General features: G+C 39.7%; 3 protein-coding genes and 1 long non-coding RNA gene across 9 annotated transcripts; 1 reads left to right on the plus strand and 3 right to left on the minus strand.

Annotated features, from left to right (window-relative positions):
• Positions 1–83: 83 nt before the first annotated feature.
• Positions 84–6,805, minus strand: LOC116925416. Its single transcript, XM_032932111.2, is given in 4 exon segments — positions 84–1,386; positions 1,388–1,906; positions 2,098–2,633; positions 6,619–6,805. Coding segments are annotated over 3 exon segments (2,259 nt in total). The 5' UTR covers positions 2,563–2,633; positions 6,619–6,805; the 3' UTR covers positions 84–111.
• On the plus strand, positions 3,661–21,695 carry LOC116925469. Of its 5 annotated transcripts, XR_006648252.1 has the most exons (27): positions 3,661–4,160; positions 4,324–4,441; positions 4,549–4,715; positions 8,315–8,422; positions 8,493–8,795; positions 8,884–8,947; positions 9,019–9,441; positions 9,499–9,727; positions 10,349–10,833; positions 11,001–11,099; positions 13,288–13,401; positions 13,507–13,587; positions 13,657–13,757; positions 13,971–14,131; positions 15,141–15,280; positions 15,357–15,516; positions 15,578–15,718; positions 16,082–16,166; positions 16,821–16,978; positions 17,220–17,283; positions 17,348–17,445; positions 18,662–18,783; positions 18,913–19,443; positions 19,513–19,588; positions 19,646–19,800; positions 19,863–21,241; positions 21,312–21,695. It is a non-coding gene; the product is annotated as an uncharacterized LOC116925469 (long non-coding RNA). The 5 variants fall into 5 exon arrangements; XR_006648253.1 differs by lacking the exons at positions 3,661–4,160; positions 4,324–4,441; positions 4,549–4,715 and adding exons at positions 6,998–7,365; positions 7,439–7,560; XR_006648255.1 differs by lacking the exons at positions 3,661–4,160; positions 4,324–4,441; positions 4,549–4,715; ... (5 more) ...; positions 10,349–10,833; positions 11,001–11,099 and adding an exon at positions 12,839–12,953.
• LOC123473890 (lithostathine-1-like) lies at positions 14,732–15,691 on the minus strand. The gene is made up of 4 exons (XM_045175466.1): positions 15,556–15,691; positions 15,350–15,438; positions 15,151–15,268; positions 14,732–15,065 (listed from the first exon to the last, which is right to left on the minus strand). The coding sequence occupies exons 1-4, from the start codon at positions 15,641–15,643 to the stop codon at positions 14,821–14,823; spliced, it is 540 nt and encodes a 179-aa protein (XP_045031401.1). The 5' UTR covers positions 15,644–15,691; the 3' UTR covers positions 14,732–14,820.
• LOC116925451 (adhesive plaque matrix protein) lies at positions 17,285–18,490 on the minus strand. Of its 2 annotated transcripts, XM_045175465.1 has the most exons (3): positions 18,249–18,490; positions 17,746–18,171; positions 17,285–17,700 (listed from the first exon to the last, which is right to left on the minus strand). In XM_045175465.1, exons 1-3 carry the CDS (start codon positions 18,267–18,269, stop codon positions 17,482–17,484), a joined length of 666 nt encoding a protein of 221 aa, XP_045031400.1. In that variant the 5' UTR covers positions 18,270–18,490; the 3' UTR covers positions 17,285–17,481. The 2 variants fall into 2 exon arrangements, with proteins under 2 accessions (XP_045031400.1, XP_032788056.2); XM_032932165.2 differs by having other exon boundaries at positions 17,285–18,171.
• Positions 21,696–22,905: the final 1,210 nt, after the last annotated feature.

Genomic DNA, 22,905 nt, shown 5'->3' on the forward strand with positions numbered 1-22,905 from the left:
AAAAAAAAAAAATGTTTTTTGGGGGGGTAGTTAGAAAGGGACTAGTGTGTATGTTTTGTGTGTGTCTGCATGTTGATGTTGTCTTTTTTTTTTTTCCCCCATGTCGGCTCTTTATTTCAGACGGTGAGAATGAGATGAAGAGTCTGAAGTGCTGGAGGGCGTTCGATCTCTATCGTAATCGTAATAATCGTCGGTGACATCCTTCAACTGGCGGCGAAGAAACGCAATCTGAGATTCGAGACGTTGCTGTTCTCGCGTCATGGACTGGCGCCAGCGCCGCCCAGCGCCACCGTTGCTTGTATTTGTTTGGTGGTGATAGTCATCATCCGGCCAAGAATCTAATCGGATTACCGGAGATGTCGGCCCCGATGAACTTTGATGTCCAGCAACGCAGTTCGCACGTAGTTGAACGCGTGAATTTCTTCGACTGTTGCTGCTGCAACTCGATATCGAGGGCGATCTCGTTGCAGCCATCCGTTCGGAATTTCGCAGCTGGACGGGATGGCTGGCCCAATGGCAGTGAGGGTCCATCGGGGCCGGCGATGGAGGCCTGTCGTGTTCTGTAGTCCAATCGTCTGGAGAACAGCTGGGTTTTTGACTACCGAGAATCCAGCAGTCGCGAGGAGGTTGAGCCGGAAGAACGGATGGCTGTGGCGCTTGCGGAAGCACTCGAACATTTTGACGCTGGGCAAAACGAGGGGTGATTCCTTTACTCAGACTGTTGTTCCGGTTGATGTTTTTTGGACGTCGGCTGGCGTTCCAGTCGGATGACGAAAGCATCCGTCTGTTGTTGTTATCCAAGTATTCGCAATCGGAAGATTCCGAACTGGAGGACGACGATGAGGACAAAATGGCGCTGTTCCGGCTCGAGCAGCGTCTTCGTGACGCCGCCCTTTTTCTCAATCGCCGGCGGGGCTGTTTGAGATGCGAGCCGGAAGATGCAGAACAAGGCCTGCTGCAGTTGTTTTTGCCAGCCGGAAGATGAGCTGCAGCAGACGTCTCGTTTTCTTCCTGGTTTATGTTCTTCCGGCTGGCTAAAAGCATTTCATCCTTTTCTAGTTGCAGTAGAATCTCTTCCGTTTGCCGGATGAGCAGCGTGTACTGATCGTCGACGTCTACATCAGTTGCACGTCTCCTATCCGGCGCTGGGCTGTATGCAGTTTTTGCCGCTTGGTGACTGAATGGCGCCACTGTCGTTACTTGCCGATGCGGCTGGCCCGTCGTGGTGATGACTCGCAAATTGTCTCCGTCCATTAGCAACTGAAGGGAATCGCACAATTGATCGAGTTCATCGTTTGCCGCACAGGCGGCCATGGCCGCCGCTACGGGATCATCCGGTTGATGATCGTCTTCGCCGCTGCTCACGATGTCCGTTTCCTTCACGGCCTGGTGGACACATCTCGGATAACGGAGCTTCCGGCGTCGAGTCCGTCAGCCAAGACGCTCGGTCAGATGTTGTTGATCCGGCAGATGTCAAACTAGTCCTCACCGGAAGCCACGGGTTAGTGCGAATGGCCGGCCTGGTTCTCGGCGACTGGGTCGAAGAATTCGATCCGGACGCGTCCGCTTCCAGCGTCGATCTTCTCCATATTGGATCGAGGATTAAAGCCGCCAGCGGTTGGTGCGGATGAAAATTGGAGTCGTACGTCCCGTCTTGACTGGGCGAAACTCCATCGGCCGAGCATCCGGTCGAGTAGGCCGATTCTGGCGACGATAGCGAAGGCGCATTTATCCGCCTTCCGGCTGACTCGTGATGAAAATCCGCCGTTCCAATGGAAGATCCTGTCGTGTTGGCTTTGCTAGACGAAAAGGATCCGTCGCGGTCAGTCCTACTGCCGCCGATTCCGCTTTCATCCGCGAAACTCTTTGACGTCCAATCACTTCCAGTTGGTGAAGGTTCCCCGTTCTGCCATTTAAAAAAACAAATGAAAAACGTAAACAAAGATGGTAATCAGTTTGCTTGTTGTGGCCAAAACATCCAATCTCTTTCTCCATGCAATCACGCTCACAATCAATGATGCATGGAAATGTGTTTTTTTCCTAGAAAGGAGCGGATAATGAAGTGCCGAACAACAACCGGAATTGTGAACAACGGACCTGCTGAATGATGGTGGAACAATGAGAAGAAGATGATGGCGGCGAAAGGGGCGGTTCGATTGGTCTTTGCGGTGCTAGCGGAATAGACGGAGGAGGAATTTTAGTGTTCCAGGCCAACATGACTGGACTGCGTGTCCATGACGGATGTTGTTGGCGGAGATGACAAGGCGATGCGGCCGAGTGCTGGTTCTCTCTGAAATCGTTCTGAAGCCGGATGACCAATCCGGCGTTGCTGCGGCCGCTTGTAGAGCATAGTGGGACAGCTGGAACAAGATTGACGAGTCCAGAAGCTGGATGAGCGATCCTATCAGCTGGCGACAATTCTTTGTAACTGCCCGAGCCGTTACTACCCGAACCGTGGTATCCGGATGTGGATTTTTTATTACTACTGCTAGTACTACTTCCGGAGGATTTCTTCCGCGTCAAATGCGATTCCATCCACGATTTGAGCTTACTGCTCAACATTTTTTTTTTTTTTTTGGGGGGGGGGTATTATTTTTTTCTTCCTCCAGGCGATTTTATCCTTCAACTCATTCCTGCGGAAGCCGGAAAGAAAAAGAAAAAAATGTTTATTTTTTTATTTTCAATCATGGCTTCTTCCTCGATCCATGAACGGATAAATAAGAAAATTGGATGGAAGCCCTGAACATTTATCGACCTGGCCCCCGAGTTGATCGATCGTTCGCAAACAGCAAAAGTATAAAGGGGAATAAGAATAAAAAAAAGTCAAATTGCATCCATCCCAATATCCTTTTCAACCCTCTCGGATTTCCTTTTAGAGGCAGTGAAAAAAAAAAAAAAAACCTGCAGACATCAGCTGACAAGAATTTCTTAAATTCCATCTCTACAGATAATCGGATCGGGCGGGTCCTGATGGAAACATCAGACGACTCACGTTTCATGAACTCATCGATGCTGGGCCGGATTATTACGTAGAAGGTAACTAAACTACAATTCTAGTTTTTATTCAACGTGCGTAAGGACCCCGTTAAACACGTTATTTCACTAGTGTTAATAATCAGGTTTTTAAATATTTTTCACAGCGTTGCCAGTATTTAAATGCTAATAGCAAAAGACTATTGTAATAAGTAGCGACTCCAAAAAGGACTTTATTTCTTCTGCGTCTCGTGTGCTCTGAATTCAATGGGCCGCGGTTATAATGACCCCGGCGTGCGCTCTGCCTTAGCGTTCGTGCTTAGACTACATATTCATCGGCTGCAAAACAAAGAGAATTCCTTTTTCTATCGTGTGTTTTTTTTTAGGAGGGGGGGGGGTCTATATAAAAGGAATAAAAGAATACTGTGTCTCTACCATAAGGGGGAAAAACAGATATTTACAAAATGGGGTCCTTTAGACATTTTCGGGTACGACCCATCTTATGCAAATGCGCGAGAAGAAGTTTTTTTTTTTTTTTAAAGTATAGAGTCATCTGTTTTTTTTTTTTCTTATTCAAATCCACTTGACACAGACTAAAAAAAAGCGTCTTTTTTTTTTTGGCATCCTGACCCGCTACCAGATGCCAAACTTTGGGTTCCAACTGTATTGATCGATATTTGAAAGACTGGGGACGTTAAGGAGGCTGTGTGACTCATGCAATCGTAGTTGAAGCGCGCCCTTTAATAGATGTCGATCGATTTCGCTCAGGTGAAATTGCTTTTGCTGGAGGGCATCAACAGCAGCAGCAGCTCTGTAATTCGATTTTTACGTATGTGCTACCCTATATAGATTGCCTTTGAGTAGCGATCAAAGGGATGCCCAAGAGCGGAGAGAGAGTTGTGGGTCCGCTGATTGTCCAATGACGTCACTCTTATCTGAATCGATCTGCCATTTCTACGTGCACTATGTCCTTTTTTTTTTTATAAATTTGCCGACTTGAAATATTTCACGGATCGTAGAAGAACTGGACCGACGCTTCGCTGATTGTACAACAACAACAACATTTCTCTGTTTTTGGCGCAGATTTTCGACGCCGGACGAACGAGACGGGAGCCAGTCAAGGATATCATTTAACATGTCTCCCCTTCATGTGTGTGTCGAATGGTGGAGCGTGAAAATTATGTCGGGTATGATTATCACGCCAGCCGTCTGTAAATCAATCGCATGATTCTTGAAATTGAACAACTCGTATCCCTTAAGAAACTAGAGCACATTACGTCCATTCGTGTTGTTGTTTTTCAAATCTCCGAAGGCCTTTTTTGTTTTTGTTTTTTTTTAATTGAAATTTAGGAGCGGGAAATGGTGGACGTTTTGACGTCTACGATTGTGTCATTGTGATCCCCAGTTTGCTGACAGCTGATGGTACCGCAACTACGAAATAATAACAACACCCGAGACGAATAAAAAGGTAACTCGATCCATAACAGCAGAAGCAACAACGTACCGTGTCAAATCTTTTCTTTCTGGACGCCAAAAGTTGGAATTTAAGTGTTTTTTATTTTTATTTGGAATTAGCTTTTTCGTCTTTGGAACGACCGATATGGCAAGCAGAAAAAAAAAACATTGTGATGTGGGATTGGCTGCTTCTACTATGATGGATGCACATGACCAGCTGGAACAACAACAAAAAATCGAGGATTACGAATGATCGACATCTGCATTTACACACACACGGAGAAAACGTGAGTCATGTAACTATCAAACATTTTTTCTTTTGAAAAGTGGGGACTGTTCCTTCGCAACAGGCATGTTGGGTTATTCAATTTTTTTTGTTTAAAAAGAGATGTTAAGACGCTAGGCGCAGCGTTTTGCAAAATCAAAGGCCTTTTTTTTTGTGTGTGTGTTTTCAAAAAGGCTTCTATTTGAAACGGTGGCCTTCTCACATGACTCGTGTATTTGTTAGTGTTTTATTTATTTATTTTCTCTTTTTATTCCCGTTTTTTGTGCGTGTCCTTCCAATCGGGTCAAGGCATTTTCTCTCTCTACTAGACTACACACAGCTTGACCAACACTACCATATTAGCACGTTAACATGTTCTTTTTTTTTCTTTTTGGCTATCACACATGTACGCGCTGCTGGTTTGATGTTCCTTGAGCTTCTTCTGCTTTTATTTTATTCAAACAAAAAAAAGAAAAGGTTAAACTGATTTATTGTTTTTCCCTTTTTGAAGAAAAGACGTCGCGAGGATAGCTTATGCAAATTCGCTCCTATAAACCGTTTCTTTTTTTTTGTCCCTCACGAAAAAATGGTTAGACAACAACGAAAAAAAAAACTTTTTAATTCATAATTAGCGGATGGAGAGTAGGAAAAAAAAATGGTTTCTCTCGACGTGGGGGGACAAGAAAACAATGCGATTCCATTAATTTCAACTATTCAACGTGATTGTTTGTTATAGTCCTTGCGAAGCGGCCGCAATTTAAAATTCCAAACGCGCTCACCTGCACGCTGAAAAAAAGTTCTCCTGCTCCATCATCGCCATTTAAAAAGCCTTTTCTTTTTAAAACAGAAAAAAAAGTCCTTGATATTCTCCTCCATCTGCCCGTGTCTCTCTTTTGGTTTTTTTAATTCACGAAAAATGTCTCACGGGTCCGCACACGAACAAATTTTGCTGTTAGACCCGCCGATTTCGGTCCGTTCATTGCAACATTTTATTTATTTTTTTTTGAAATTCATTTTTGATTGTTCGATTGAACCCAACGGCGCCACATGTCCTAAATGGATTCTTGGTCCGTCTAAAACGGGACGTATTGTGTCGCACCACCCCGCCGTTTTTATGTCGTCTGCTGTTGTGACTTTGATTGAAACGGAAAACCTTCGCCATCGATTTTTATTTTTTATTTTTTCAAGTCCCTACACGAGGACACAATACATTTTTTTTCTTCCAGACCATCCAAGAACAATGGCCATGACTCGATTTCAAGTCTCAAGAAAAACGAACTGAGACGGAAAATTCAAATGGGGGGGAGTAAATGAACGCGAAAACTATACAATTCAAAGAGCAAAGAATAAAAACGAAAAAAAGGGGGAAATGTTCAGGAAAGTGTCACGAAACTAGTCAGCTGATTATTCACGCGTGTCAAAGATCTGATCTTTTTTTGCTTCTATGTCTCTAGGCTTTAGTTCTATTTTGATGGCACAATTCTCTCATGAATAATCATATTCATTCCGAGACGTAGTAAAAAAAACGGGGGGAGGAAATGTAATAATAGTAAAAAAATGAATATATATGAAGAAAAAAGAGGGATCACATCCCGAGGAAAACGAGTAAGGGAAACTGGCTACACATGTAATAATAACGGACCCCAGCCGCGAACCTCATCTCTCACATATTTATCGGAATCAGCCGAGCGTGAATCAGTCCATACGTGCAACAACTCTCATATATATCCCTAGCGTGTGTGTGTGTGTGGTGTTCAGGTCACTAACCCTCTCTTATGTCTGCCTCTTTTTTTTTTTTTCAAACGAAACTTTAATTTTATTTTTATTGATTTTATTCGTTTTCCGCTTATAATTGCCATTTAAATTGTGGGAAATGTTTTAAGCAATTAACGGGCGAATGTTTTTTTGTTTTTTATGCATCTTACCTTGTTTGGCGTTATGCTAAAAATTCCTCCTCTGCGAATGTAACACTAAAGTCGCAAATTGGCAACGTTTTCCGCACTTTTTTGTTTTGTTTTGAAATTGCCGTTCTGCTCGATGCTTCTTTTTAGAAGGAAAACATGGAAAGAGGAATAAGACACGTCCGCTCTCGTGAACGGACGTGAGCCAACTGACTGCAGTTCTTCTGGTTCGCCTTGCCGATCGTACAAAAGAAGCCCAAACGAAGCCCTTCGGGGGCTTCACGATGGCGTCAGACTCTCCCCCTTTGAAAAAAAAAAAAAAGCTTTTTTCTTTCACAAGTTCTTTATTCTTATCCTGAATGTGTACAACAGCGTACATAAGTAAAAGTAAGTCTTAAGAAAAAGAAAGAAAAAAACTGTTTCCCTCCGTGTTTTTGTGAATAGGCCGGAATGAAGTTGCCGAAACCCATCGTCTCTAGAGATACCCCCCCGTTTTTAATAGCATTCTTTCCTATCGTATGATATCTACCTAAAAATAACAACGAAAAAGATAGAACGCATTCACACACTATTAAGTTTGGCCAATCAACCGTGTTGTTGTTGTTGTTGTTGTTGTTGCGTATCTATGGAGGCCCTTTATTTATAGACTCGTCTGCTCTGCGCAATTCTTCATACAATAGAAAGTTGGTCTGTTCGATTTCCATTTTTCCCATGAAAAAGGAGAGTAATACCTTTTGTTTTGCTGTTCTGTATAGTTTAAACGAAACGTTGGTAATGCCCTGTTTTTTTTCTTTTATTAACTCGGCCATTTTGAATGTTAATGGAATGTTGACGTCTTCAATAGGTCTCTAATCACACAGAAAGAAGAAACAGAGAGGGGAGAAGACCCTCTCAATCCTATTTCGCTCTTCACATTAACGGCTGCCGTTCCACACATTTCCTCGGCAAGCAAAACCTTCTTTGCGGGTAATATCGATTTCAACACTAGACAGGCACAGGGGGGGCGCTGTTACATCTTTTTCTGTAGTGTTAAAAAAAAAATTTTGTGTTTCTTTTTTCCTTTTTTCATGGCCGTAATTTAGCGCTTATGGGTGAAACAAGATTTGTATAGGCCGCTCCTCTTATATCGGCCGATAATCAAGCCTTTCTTCTCATGTCCGCACCTTTTTCGGTTGAAGGTTTTGAAAGGATCTTATTTTCTGCGTACGACCAAGTTGAAATGATTTACACGCGAACCTCGAAATGGAAGGTTGTAAAACGGCTTCTTGCCATCAATTAACCCGCCAAAAGTTGCGTCAATTTTAAACGGGTAAGGGGCAGAGACGATAGGTTTACAACTAGTCGGGGAAAATGAAGCTCAATTGTTAAGGGATTTGAGTGCGTTGTTTTAATCCGATTGTCGAATGTGTTCGAGTACTTGAATCCAATTGTTAGATCGAAAGTTTGCTGTAAATATTTTATTTTTTTTTCTGTTATTGTTGTCGTAAGTTCTGGAAAAGTTTTCCTTTTTTTTCCGGAAGATAAAACATAACGGAAACCTTTTTTTTTCTTAATATTTCCAACAGAAAAAGTTTGCAATCCTTTATTTATTTATTTTTTTCTTGTTAATAATTATCTCTAAGAAAAAGACAAACGAATGAACGTGTGGAAAAATAACAATCGTGCCACATGTGTAATACCCTCAACTTGGATGCGGGTTTTTTTTTCTCTTTTTCTATAGTTGGTAATCCATTCGCCCGTTTGAGACGCGCATCCCGTGAACGCGTGATCCGCCCGCGGAACAACACACCAATCAATCCCGAGGCCAGCTTCGTATCACGAATATTATGTACAATGTATACATGTAACAATGGTTGATACACCTCTACATAGTATCTTTTATTTTTTCTCATTCGTAGGTTGTGATCCGTCCGGTTCGTTCCCGTTGACCGCCGATGGCGCTCTTTTTATAGAGAGAGAGAGAGTTTGCGTATGGAATACGTAAAAGTGAGCGGCACCCATTTTTTTTTTCTTCCCCTATTCAACTCATTACATATGGCACAACAAGAGGAAGAAATTTATTTTGAAAAAAAAAAAAAAGAAATGGACATTATCATCATCATAAATCCGCCATTAGAGACAGACAGAGAATCGCTCATTCCCGGCACATATGCCGGGTATAGGTCCTATATTATTCTTCCCCTACATCGCTATATTACAACGTATATAAATAAATGCATGAGCCTATGTTAACGTATTCTTCTCTCTCACATATCCATAATTGGCTAATTTTTATGCATTTCTTTACAGGCCATAGAATTTCGTTTGAAACTTTGGAATATGACTCCATAACTGGATCGACGGATTAAACAGGGTATTTACGATAAAAAGAAATGAAGGAATTTATTTTTTTTTTTTTCTAACCGGTTTAAATCGTCTTATTAGGAGATGAAGAGCAGCGGCCGGATGATGACAAGGACCCCGATATGTTTGCAAGAGTCATTCATCAGTTTCGTGTGACGTTGACAGGGCAGCTGCTGAGGCCGCACGCGGACGCCAAAGTCAAAAAGCCTCCCCCCGCCGCCGTCCTTTATGAGCACATACAAAGAATAATACGAGCCAAATGTATTATCGATCGATCCGCAGAGCGACAGAGCGTGCAGCTATCCGACGACAATGGACATGACACAAAATGATGAAGTTTAAAAGGTCTTTTATTTTTTTATTTAAGAAGAAGACAATCCCCTTTTTTTCTTGAACAGGGTCATTCGTATGCAAGGATTTGAGAAAAAAAAAACATTTCCTCACGTTCGCTACGAGTTTCCAGGAAAATGACCGCAATCGTTTGGCTTGTTGTCATGGCAACATGTAAATAATTTTTGCTTTAGTTTTCCTTGAATTATAGACAAATTATTTTTCTTGTAGGCTGTTGGGATAGAAGTTTCCATTGTGTGTTTTCGAACAAACGGATTCCGATTAAACCGTAGACTCAACAATTCCGCGCTTCGGGCTCGTTCATCATTCCGTCACAGCAGTTTCGTATGCGGATGCCCCAAAAAAGGAAGTTTTTTCTTTTCTCTTCCGAAATACGGCTAAAGAAATCTAGGCCTTTCTTTTGCGCCAAACTCTCGGACATTGATGCATTTCTAAATAGGTAAATTCTACACGTCCTGACTGACGAGAATATTTTTCTTGTTTGAATTTAATTTTGCGCCATTCGTTCCGTGTGTAGATGGTAGGTGTCTGTTTAAAATTGCCTCGCCTATAGAGTAGCTAATAGTTATGCGCTCGATGGAAGGCCTTTTTTTTTTTTTTTTGGCCCTGTATAGCTGTATCTCGTCTCATTTGCATATTTCACGAAATGCTCGGGCAAAAGGCCAAGCCCCTTTCACACACTCGTGTGTATACGATCATCATTTGTACAACTACACTTGCAAAGTTCAAGAAATGTTATTCCTAGACAGGGAAGAAATGTTTGTAATGACGTCTGTAGGCTTTTCACAACGGTCTTGTAGTATTCGTATTATAGATGAGGCCATCAAAATGTAAGCGGTAACTCAATTCCTCCCCGCCGTGTGTGCGCCTCCGTCGCGACAGATGAAATCACCCACAGTTCTTTTTTTCTTTCTTTTTTTGGGTAGGTACACAAAGGTGTACTTTCTCTCTCGGTTCTCCCTCCCCCCGATAAGGACATTTTACATTCAAGAAAAATAAAAGCTTGTTGTGTGTGAGGATCGACCTTAAAACCCCCTGTTGATTTTCTTTTTATTTTCAGGTGGTTTGAGGAAGAAAGGACGAATTGCTATTTTTTGTTTTCCTGGATATCCGTTGCGGGATGTTGCAAGTTATCCGAATTTTTTGTTCAATTTGATGTACGTCATCGAGTTGAGCACATTGTTTACATCCACCCAGATAGATGGACTCATTAATCATGCGATGAATAAAAAGAAGAGGGGGGGTAATTACAACTCCGCTACAATGTGTGAGCGCCTTCTGGGTGGTGGAGCTCTCTAACAATAAGAATGGCTGGCGTGTTTTGCTGATGCCACACGATCGATAATTTACCCCACTTAAAAAAAAAAAAATTATTACGTACACATTTCTCGCACTTGTCTTTTTTAAAAAAATCTTATTTCAGGATAACCTTTTATGTTTGGAACTTGTCCTTCAGTTGGATTTTTCAAATTCCTGACAGCGGTGGCGCTGATTTCGTTCATGTTGTACACGCAGAGGAGCTACCGCGGGATTCTTATATGGCCGGTAATAAAAAAAAAAGGTCCCCCTTTTTTTTTTACGTATTTAAAACTAACATTTCCATTTTGGAAACATCTTGGAGAAATAATAATAAAAACCCATTTCCGTGTTTTTGAACCGGTTATACGCTGACTGTCTAGCCCAACGAATAAAATCTTTTCTTCTCCGTATAGGACATCACGGAGATATTCCAAAAGGCGGTGGAGGAATGTGTTCCATGACATTTTCCAGAAAGAAAAAGAAAAAATGGATCTCGAACAGAACACAATGAGGTAGGAATTGTTTGTTTTGTTATATCATTTTGAAAGGGAAAAAAAAAGAAATGTCTGGTGGTGAAGCACATCGTCGATAGACAAAACTGTATAAGAGAGGTCTTGTTTATAGAGCGCTCTAGGCCATTGATATAAATCAGTATTCCAATGACTTGGATACATACGATGTCGGTAGAGATTCTTCCTTGAAAATCCCCCACCAAGGCATGTAGCATCAACTATATCATCACGAAATAGGATGGAAGAGGGAAAAGATATCCGACTTTTGTTTACTTTTTCCTTTTTTTTATTATTTGCTTTTTTTTTCGACATGGAACCTAATTTTCTATTTAAAAATATACAACGTTTATAGCGTATAGAGATATAGGTAACGTAAGATGTTCCACAGTCTCCAGATCTTCTTGCGGTGGGGGGTCGCTACTGGCCGCATTTTCAAGAAATACGAACTTTTTCTTTCTTTTTTTTAAATTTTAAATCTAAAGGAAAAGTTTTTTCTTTTATTTTGTTTCTGTTTTTCTTACCTTGGCCGTCCGTGCACTATGGAATAGTCCCCCTTTTTTTTCAATTTAATTTATTCCCCTCAAGGCACATTCGTCGTCGTGCAATCTCGTGTGTAGTAGTTCAACAACGTGAGTCAATATTACGTGGCGTCTTTCTTGTTATTTTATTTTTAAATATTTCTCTTTCTTTCGTTTTTCTTTTTTGATTTGCATTCCCCCCTTTCCCTTTTTTGGCTCTCGAGCGTTTTGTTTATCTTCTCCCACACGCATTTTCAATGATACTATCACAACAAAAACAAGATTTTTTTTTTTTTAATATTCCATGTCCAAAAAAAAAAAAAAAAAAAATAGCAAAAGGGAAAAAAGGAAAAAATCAGAAAGGAAGAGAAGCCTTGGTATTAAAAAATCCTTTTTGCGGATTCGTTCGTTGCTTTACTCGCGGCGGATATCCTTTTTTATAACGCCCCCGTCCTCAATCGCGCGCCGTATGGTGCTTTTCAAATTTTTTGTTTACGGCTCCAATAATAACCTTTGATCCAATTAAGAATTTATCGATTAAAAAAGGTAATGGAAAAAAAAAAAAAAAACTGAACATCAACCGGAAAATTTAAATTAATTTCTTTTCCCGCGCTAAAAGAAAAAAAAGAAAAAACTTTTAAATAGAAAATAAATTACTGGCAGCTGCTTGTAATTTTTTTTTCATTATTCTCCCACCCATTCGATTCTCATAAAATAATATTTGTTATTTTGTAGACGTTGTAAAAGTTTGGATTTTTTTTTTAAATATTTAAGTGACAAACGGGATGCATCAAAGACTCGATCCTGATCGATGTCTGTGATTTGCGCACAGCCAAATTGCGAGAGAGGGTTTTTTAAATCCCGCGGGAAATATTCATGGATGAGATGCGTATTATGTACCGGATTTGGTTAAATCCTCCCTTCCCACTCGAAGAGAATGATGGCGATGAGGCCCTGTGCATAATAACTTTTTGTGGCTAAGGTCACAAATATTGACTATTTGCCGTTTCCCCCCTTTTTTTTACGAGAGTTTGCTGATTATCTAGCAATTTTACGACAAGGCCGGGCTGTTGTTAATAATAAAGAGTAGTTGGTAGTAAATAATATTTATTTCTTTAAATATTTTTTATTAATAAATTCACGCTCCTACGCATTTTGAGAAAGTTTTCCGTTAATGGCCAGATGGCGTGCAGAAAGGATTCATTTTATTGACGTTAGATGGCTATGATGATTTTAGGGAAAGTGAAGGGTGAAAAAAGAACGAGATTCTTGAATTTCTTATTCAAAATGAGTCTGATGTGGATGTACGAAAATGTCTAAATCATGAAGGACTGAAGTAGACCACTGGCTTTTATTTCTAAAAAAGTTTATGATTAGTTTTTCCAAACACGTGTTGGGTATGGTTATAGTTATTTTACAAGACACGGAAAATTTTTTTGTCAGGAGAATGTGCTGTAATTCGTTTTGTGAACACGTGTGTCATGTAAAAAGTAGATATGCAAAGTCTTACCAATGTTTTGATATTATTTTACCCCTTAGAAATGTTCATTACAATGGAAACTGATAACTTGAAAAGCAATATGTGTTGTTTCTCCTAAAAAGACTTCATTAAAACACAAAAATCTTAAAAGACATAAGAAACTACAGTTGTATTTTTTTGTTTTTTCCAGGTCAGCATGTCTACACCTGTTGATTCAAATCCTGAAGCAGTCATCCCTGATGATTTAGTCATACACTTTCATTACAAGTAATGTAACACAAATTGGTCATCTCAGCAATTTAAGGTACTTGATATATATTTTAGAAGTCTCCCATCAGTTTAAGAAAAACTAGTTCAACTACATCAGATATTGACAAATATTTGATTATTTTTATGGAATCCAAACTAGCCCTAATTCTTCATCGGTCATTAGACTGGTGCAGGCAAATTGGGTTTCTCACTCATATCAACGATCTTACAACAAACCATGGTATTTAAAACTGTTTCAGGCCCTCATATTACCACTTACCATGTTTTCCTTTTGTCTTGTCTGGTTAAGGTGTGAAAACATAAAAGAAACTTGTTCGGTTGTGTGTTGCTCATCAGCATACGTCCGAACTACTATTCAACAACGAAATGGGATGCATCGACGGCCGCTCGGTTAGTTATTCATAAGATGAAATTCGATCTAATCTCACTGGCGTCAATCCGATTTGCTTGCTGTATTTTGTTTTCACACAGTTGCTACACGTTAACTGACGAAAAGGAATTTCGTAATTGATTTGATATTGATGGATAAGAAACGCTGGAACGCAACAGTTACATGTTACAAACTAACCCTTTTGATTCCTTTCTCTTTGTTTAATTTTTCAGTCGATTTACTGGTTGGGGCAGTTTAGCCTATGGCAATAAATGCTTCTGTTGTGCTTGCCGTTGGATGAAATCGATTGATACGCCGCTGTCGTGACAATGGAAACTCTGACTATCGTTGCCGAAATCTCGTCTGAACACGCAACACTAAAACTCCGTTCGAGGTGCGTAATTATTTACAATGTTATCACCTCTTTTTATCGTCATTGGTCCCGGTCGCGTAGGAATCCGGTCACATGAGTTTGACATAGAATTTCAATTGTCGAGTGCGTTCTTTTCAGCGACAAGAGAGACATTCATTATTCTACCGTCAAGCATCTGTCCATTTTGTGAGATTCAAAAACCTAGTTCATCAAAATTATTCTTTTGCTTAAACTTAAAGAAAATTATGACATCCTCGTCGACTTTGCGTAATCAAACTGGGGGTACAATCAGCTTAAACGTTTTTTGTATTGTTTTTTTACGTAAAAATATGCAAGGCTTTTCCTTTTTGTTTCAATAGAGTTGAAGTAGTGTCAATTCAGTGCGGATTGAAATTCTGTCACGTTCATCATCCATGACACTTCCCGTCGAATGGATTCGGCCACTCGATGGTGGACCTCCACGTCCTTTTTTTTTTTTTTTTTAGTTACATTCCCCACTTGAATTTTATTTTTTCATTTTTCTTTTTCGGTTTCCACTTGGACTCTCGAAGCTTGCGCCATCGTTTGTCTTTCCGTGCAACTCGATGCTTTAGCAAACCCCTACAAGAAATTATTCGCTTGTCGTTTGGATTGTTCTGTATAGATACTCCACGTCATTGATCTGCTGGAAGCTGTTTAATAGACACACTAGTTTGGGCTTTTTAATTCAATTAATTTGATTCGCAAATAAACCCGTAAGAGTGATCGCAAGGATAATCCCACCAATAGCCGTATTCGTAGTAGTAGCCGAAATAAAAATAGACGCAATAGCCGGGTTTGTTGAAGCCAGGTTCTCCCACATACCAATTGGTGTAATTGAATGGCTGAAACGGTTCGGTAGAAGCCCATTCCCATTGTCCGTTTAAAATGCTTCCAGAAAATCTGCCTGAAGTCCAGTAGCTACCGTCGTCCAATTCTTTCGATTTTCAGTGAAGACAGTTTAAAAAAAATACTAATTATTATTTAAAGTTCAATCATTGTTACGAGGCAGGTAGATTTACCTGGGTGATCTTGGCGAATGTGCTTGAAAATCAATTGATCCTCCTCCTCGGAATCGACGCTCAATAGAGTCATGTTTCCACCTCTGCAAAACGCATCCGCCCTACTCCAATCGGGACGCTTCAGTATTTGGTAATATAACAATAATAAAAAAAAAACCTCAAGTCAAGTTAGTTATAAATTTATACACGTATTACTTACAAAATAGACGATGGAAAAACAATAACACTTGCTTCCCAAGTTCCAGCAAGGCATGCTCATGTTGCCTTGTAGAAACTCTGGACAATATTCTAACAATAACAATCAACAATGGGATGTATTCATGCCCTTGGACTATGGATTCTTGGCTGAGTGAAGCTCATTTTATTGTAAGTTTTATAAACAAATTTTACAAATTCTTGTATTACCTTTCGTTTCATTCGGCACAAGATGGCTGGCCCAACAGGCGGCAATCGTGGTGGCCAGCAGAGTTAACTTGAAGGAACTGCTCTTCATTTTGCCGTGCGTGTCAGTTCTAACTACGAATGTGTTTAGAACTCCTAAAAATTGTGGAGCGGACGTGTTTTGTGAGTAAGTAAATAATCGTCTATCAGCTGGTGATGAAAAAAACAAAACACCGTCCCGTGTTGTTATTGTAAAAAAAAAAAATAAAAGATAGAAGAGACGGTTATCAATGGATTAAAAGATAGTGCAAAGTTAGCAATTTTGCCTAGGGTGTTTGTATTTAAAATATTTTAGAAAACCATTTGTTGAAGCTCACTCTTCGATGGAGCCTTGTTTTTTTTATTATGAGGTGTGGGAGATAAATAATTTTTGAAATCAATGTAATTATCCGTTTGTTAAATGTCAAATGTTAATTTACCAACAGCAGTTACCGCAAGTCAAATCTTATCATTTAATCTAATTTCTTTTTATTACTTTTTTTTGCTACAGGTGATTTCTTTACAAGTTCGCCATCTTCCCAGATGTTTTTGGCCATCACATCATATCTCATCTATTCAATCCCAGAAGAATTAAGGTAGTATTTTACCAACTTTGTTGTTGTTGTCACCAAAATGTTAGCCATTAAACGCGCGAAAAATCAATCAACTGTCAGGGGTGCTATTTCTTCCATGTAGTGCACTTAGGCAGCTGCGTATGACAGATCAATTTCCCCCTCACCGCAGCCTCACCTAAAGAAAGACTCTAGAAGTTTATACTTATCCGTCTTTACATTAGAATATATAATCGGTTTACGTTGGATGCTTTTCAGTTGGATTCTTTCCTTCTTAACCAATTTTCTGAAAATTTTAGAAAGTTTCTTGTACGTCAGTAGCTCTTGGCCGTTGTTAGAAGTAGGGGGGGGGGATCTCAAGTTCTTTCGTTTCTAATCGTCACTTTTTTATCGTTCACTTTTAACGTTGTCTCTTTTAGCCACAAAAAAAAATTCGACTAATTTAATCAAATAGTTGGGCCAATTATTTTTTTGGTTATTGTCAGTTAATTCTGTCTAGCTGTCACATTGATGTCAACGTTTCCCTTTTGTCGATTTAATTGTTTCGTCGAAACCTGTTTGGGTTACCCACGTTGTCACGTAAAAACTGCACAATCTGATTTAAGATGCAAAAAAAAAAAAAGTGTTTTTGTTTTGAACGAGGGTTCTTATCAAGTTGTCCATTGGGTTTCGTGGAAGGAAATCAACATTTTTTGTTATCGAATCACAAAGAAAGGCGGTAATTTAATGATGTCCGAAAAAGGTATGGAGAAAACGGGATAATGACTCAGGTGCCTCGATGGGCGATATCCAACTCGTTACAGTGGCTGATTTGATGTTCACCACTAAAATAATAGGTACGCCATCAGTTTATTTTCTTTTAATTTGGCACATTCGATTGCGTTGAAATTAGAATAGAGAAACTTTTCTGCCCAATTTACTAACAGTTTTAGTAGTTTCAAATTAATTTCGGCCATTGTTAAAGAGAAAGCCTTGTTTTTTTTTTTTAGATCAAACTCCATAAGTTCTACGCAGAACACCAGTATGGGTAAACCTCAATGATATTTTTTTATTGTTTTTTTCTTTTTTCTTCTTTAGAATATTTTTCATTCTACTTGTGGAATCAAAGGAATTCAAAATTTCTACTGGAGAAAAACAAATGGTAAATGAGAATTGGGTTTTTATTTTAAGTTTCATAATGTACAATTGTCTTCGTGTTGGAATAGGCCTGCCATGCGCTCGACGACAATGATCTCCTTAATTGGTGAAATCAAATGAATTCAAAGCTTAAAATGGTCAACAAGAAAACGTCAAAATCAACAAAGTATAGTATTACAAATTAAAAAATTTCTCTTTAATCTCAAGGTCTAAAGTGTTGAAAAGCGATGCTCTGTCTTAGAAACTCATCGAAATCGGGAAATTCGTTTGGCTTGTTGACGTATCGTTCTCTTGGACGATCATAACTTTCATGTACTCGTTTAAAATCGTTGTAGTAAATCGACGGGTATTCAGGCTCAGGTGATGGAAATTTGGGCACATCGAAAGGAGCCGGAGGAAAGTAAGACGGTGACGAGTAAGACGGTGACGAGTAAGACGGTGACGAGTAAGACGGTGACGAGTAAGAAGGTTTGCGATGAACGGGACTCGTTGATTTGGTGTAGTAAGCAGTTGGATAGATGGACGCTGGACGTTCGTAGCTTTGAATTTTCGGCGGAGAATAAGGTGTTTCCGGGTAAACGGGAGCGTACGAATCAAAGGCCGACGACGGTTTGTTATTTGGAGATAAATAGCTGTGAGCCGGAGCGGGAAAGTGTGGCCTCCATTCGTTGTAGTTTGAATTTTGTCGTCTGTACTTGCTTTGCCGGCCCACTGTGCGATATTCGCTGTAGCGCGCACGATGGTAACGTTCGTCACGAATTTTTGTCTGATTCCGATGGAAAATAGGGACCCAGTCGCTGTCTTTTGCCGCACCGCGTTTCGGCTGTGTTTTGCTGCCATCAAGCATAGCGACTGCTACGCATAATACAGTCAGCAGAATCACAGTGAAATTCTGTGTCAAAAATTAAAGAGTGTTCCAATCTCGAGTGTTTTTAACTAACGGTTGTGGACAATCATTATGGAATTTACCTTGAAAAAGAACTGTTTCATCGTGACAACAAGTGTCGGGGGTGTGTATCCGCGTTGGGGTGCTGGTTTGGAGACACTTTGTTGACGTTAAAGTCGAGAACTGACTGATGAGAAGATGTGCCCGTTGAAGCGGACTTATACCCCACTTGAAAGAAAGGCGCCATCTTATAGCATCAAATGTAGTGTCAATATTTCCCCTTCCGCATGTATCAATTGCTTTCTGATACTGGAACGTTCGTGAGAGTCTTCTTTTCTGGGCTTGTGGTGTGTGGCCACTAGCTCTTATGTTGCGTCGACTTTCAATAATGTTTTTTGTTATTATTATTTTTTTTTTTTTTTAGATGAAGATTGTGAACTTACTTTTTTTTTTTGCGTTTTTCGATTGCTATGTTATCGCGGGAAATGCGCCGCAGACGGAGAAAATATTTCACTTCGCTACACGATTAACCAACCCGAGAAAAATAAACAGGATTATGATCCGTTGCGCTACAAGGCTCATAACCACAAATTGAGAAAGTGGAATTTCACTGCTTCAGTAAGGGCTGTGAGCAGCGACAAAGTTTTTTTTTTTTTATTACAAAAAAAAAAAAATGCATTGAACTTTCTACCAAAACAAAATTTATTTAACAGTGTATCATCAATAATCTTATGTTTTGTCTTTCAGTTCCTTCATCAAAGGAGGATTTGATTCCACTCAACACAACATGTTTAATGATTAAGAGTTGGTCTCTTGTTCGAAATGGTCTTGTCCTCTCACTAGCGTCCAACATCACGTTTATATCGATGACTTAGCCAAATTCACGTACTATATTATGTAAAAAAACATTACTATTGGGGTTCCACATAATTTTGGTTTTCTTCTTCTGCCTTCAAGTTTCATCATTACAGGAAACAACTGGATTGTCCCATGGCCTCTGTAATCGTTCATCAGATTAGTATGATGCGCCCTGATCATCCGGATTGCATATGTAACTCAACCTCAAGATTGTCATTGATACTTGCGGAATTCGCAGCCACCAGAGCTTCTGAGGATTTGCTCAAATGCCTTTAATCAACTACGTAAAAATTGTTCTTTTAGAACAGGACTATCGGTTGTGTTGAAACTGAAACCATCAAAACTTCAAGTCACCGACATGCTTTGCATACAGTGACCAAGTGTCAGCCCCTCTCGTTTTGATGGGATTTATTTGTGTTGGTATGGACGATTATCGAGATTAACTTTTTGCAGTGAATTTGTAAGGTGACTGTAGATTTCTTCTACCAGATCAGATGTAGGAACTAATAAAGTCCATGGCTATGTATCACTGAGGAACGGTTGAAGACTCCTGCCAACCTTCAAGGTAAATTGTATGTCCTCATTTAAGATACTTTTTTTGTTTAAAGTGTTTATTGTTCAGAATTGAACCTCCAGGTTAAATGAAATCCTCGATCTGAACATAATCTTCGATGTTATTTCCTGGACATGTTCGCTTGTTATCAAGCGGATTTATCGTTCAATTCCAGGGCTATGAGGGTTGAATATGTTACTACCGCCAAAGGAAATAATGAAAATGTAAGTTTCAATTGTTTTACTTTCAAATAAAATTGCACAATACTATCCAGTATTTGAAAAAGGTTCACATCGGAGTCCACAGCTGCCGTTTGGAATTCGCTGAATCGGAAAGATGAAGTAGAAAACCTTTTTTGGAAACTCGTGGACAGGATTTGCCGACATAAAATCCTACCACCCTATCAAAAATCTATTAACTTGTTATCTTTTGGTGGCTGGGCGAATTGAGCAGATTTTGGGTAGCTTAGGTTTTTCAGCAGATTCGACTATAAGCTTTATTTTCTCGATATTGTGCTGATATTATGCAATTTCATTATATTATTCATCATCGGTTGATAACAAGTAGGTACATTTTCAATGGGATCTCGTGGCGGTGGCGATTCTGCCCGTGCAGCAACAACCAACAAAATCATTGTAACGAGGCCCGACGGTCTTGCACTACGTGTCGGATTTAAGCGACGATATTCGTTGTCAGAACAGCAGTGACGTCAATCGCGAATCGTTTTGTTCCAATAGTGACAGTCAGCCATTGATTTCCCTTCAGCAACAGCATCATCATCATCACAATACGGCCATCTTCACCACCAATTAAGCAGCCAAAGCCAGCCTCACGATCTTCCTACCACCATCAGCTGCGCATTCAATGCGCCGCAATGGAGGACATTGGCATCCAAGTTTAAACCAATTTCACACTGCATCCTAACATTCATATACGTCACCCATCCCCATGGAGTTTGAAGGGGTGCCGTGATATTACGCTGATCGATACAGCCAGCGAACAGCCAGGAGCCGCGCTCGAACATGTACTCGTATGAACAAGAGACGGGCCTGACTGCCCTCAACTTGAAGAACGGTGAGCACATATTTGTGGGTAGCGGTCTGGTTTGGAACAGCAACGGAGTTCTGCCGTTCACTTCGCGGATTGCTGAAAATGTTTGCAAAAAGACGAGAAGATGAAAGAAAATAATGATTAAAAATTAAGGAAAGAATGTGTTGGTTATGAGTTGATTACCCCTGAAAAGACTTTATTTGCGCATGTGAGTAATCAGAGGCGAAAAGGAGAATTTTTCTCTTTTTCTTACTTTTTCCATTGGAAAGTGGGAAAGAAACAAAGAAAGAAAACACATTTAGAGTTGACCGACGGGTTTTTTTAGTCAAATTTTATGTATAAATAATTGTATGTTAAATTGTATATTTATGTGTGTCTAGAAAAGCAGAATGTATCATCCGTCGCCCCCTAAATCTTCTCCTTTCCAATTGATTTGATTATCCCGTTTTGTAATTGTGTCTGCTCCTGTCTACTACAATTATGTCGATGAAGAAATAGTACAGGCTGACCCTACGTGCAACGAAAGTTTTAGCCACAAATGTTAATTGCCTCGTCTTGCAACTAGTAGTTGATATGCTAGGTTTTTACATTGAAAATTGGAATCAACTGTTAGAGGTTAGTAAAGTTCAAGCACTGAAAAGCAAGAATTGTACTGATGTAAATGTAACATCTATTTTCTTTATAGTTCCAGGCGGAAAAAATAGATTTCGTTATCCCTGGCAGGCGGAGGGCGCTAACATCTGCTAACGTCAAAATTGTCTATTCCCTTCCGGCAGCTCTCCACGCACCACGTACCAAAGTAGACAGGATCCCACAATGTCCTGGTACTAAATCGAAAGAAAAATTCTAAAAGGACTGCACTGCATTAAGTAGATGTATCAGCAAAAATTTATTACTAACTTGTGTTTTTTCTTCTATGTTGACTACAAATCATTTGGAATTAGAATAGGATTTTGACTGGCGCTGGGTGCCAAACATGGATGGTAATTGGAAGTGCGATTGGAAATATCCATGATTTATTAACGTTGTCTCATGTTACGGTATTTTACTAAAGACAAATTGAAATGCATATCTGGGCTCCCTTCTTTTCTGAAGCCCCGTTTCCCCTTGACTCATAATAAGCCCGTAGGGGGTCATGCCCCTACTGTACGGTATATATAAAAACAACATATATCGAGGTTTGGAGGGCTCTGGCCGGAAAGGGGACGTGGGGGTCCTCATAGTTCGATGAAATGCTAATGGAGGGCTATGTCGCTACCCACAAATCCGAACTAAAGGTTAATCGCTCCTGTAAAAATGTTCCAAATCTTCAGCTCTTCTTCCGGCTTCTCTTAGCCAAGCACTGGGTAATCTCCCCGGTGAGTCAATTGAGGCAGTGTCTCCCCCTGCCTTGGTTGACAGCAACTTTTGAAATGGTTATTTTGCCTTTTAAAAGTTGCAAAATGTTTCATTATGTGGAGAATTGTCAATACAAATTTTGTTTTACATTAAATTTAAAAAACTTGTCTTTCATATTTTCTTTGTATACATTGTACACATTCTATACATTTCTGACCTTTACAATTTTTTCTTTTAAGGATTGGAATAGCAATACTGCTGAGATGGCCACTGATGTATAGATGCCTTTGAATTACCGCCTATGTAATTCCAATCCTGAAGCTGGTAGTTTGCTGTTGTATATATTTGAATCTCTAATTTACCTTAGTTTTATTTACCTGCAGTATAATTTAGTATTCAATTTTAGTATATATCGGTTAACAGATAAATTGGAATATTATCATTGATTTTAATTTAACTCTCACGGGTATCGATCCCGAAACTTTCTGCGTGCATTGCCGATGCTCAACCATTGAGCCATGAGTTATATTTAATATAGCACTAATATAACAAGGTTCGAAAAGATAATAAAGGTAATTTTTATAGCTCGTATATCTATATGCTAACCTGAAACATATGTTTGCAAGGATTATAGCTCTGTGGTAAAAGGCTGGTGTATAGATCGAAAGGTCTTGGGTTCAAAGCCCGTCCGGAGGCAAACAAAATGTCTCTACAAAAACGATTACATATATATTTCTATTATACTGATTTATTGTGGACACGCTAATAGGGAATAACTTAAATCATGCTACAAAAATTATTCTAAGTCCAAATTGGTTGAACTCAATAAAGACGAAAATCCTGTATTATTGTATATAAGAGTTATAGCTTAGTGGTAAAGCACCGGCATAGTACGCTGAAGGGTAAGGGTTCGAATCCCAACCAAATCAAAAGAATTGCAG

The sequence above is a fragment of the Daphnia magna genome, linkage group LG6 (assembly GCF_020631705.1).
Source record: "Daphnia magna isolate NIES linkage group LG6, ASM2063170v1.1, whole genome shotgun sequence".
NCBI classification, from domain to species: domain Eukaryota; kingdom Metazoa; phylum Arthropoda; class Branchiopoda; order Diplostraca; family Daphniidae; genus Daphnia; species Daphnia magna.

Coding starts and splice junctions, on each gene's coding strand:
- LOC123473890 (XM_045175466.1), bottom strand. CDS start 15,643: ATGAAGAGCAGTTCCTTCAAGTTAACTCTGCTGGCCACCACGATTGCC. Junction 15,439..15,555: donor TGTGCCGAATGAAACGAAAG/GTAATACAAGAA, acceptor TGTTATTGTTAG/AATATTGTCCAGAGTTTCTA. Junction 15,269..15,349: donor GTTTTTCCATCGTCTATTTT/GTAAGTAATACG, acceptor CAAATACTGAAG/CGTCCCGATTGGAGTAGGGC.
- LOC116925451 (XM_032932165.2), bottom strand. CDS start 18,269: ATGAAACAGTTCTTTTTCAAG. Junction 18,172..18,248: donor TGAAACAGTTCTTTTTCAAG/GTAAATTCCATA, acceptor TTTTTGACACAG/AATTTCACTGTGATTCTGCT.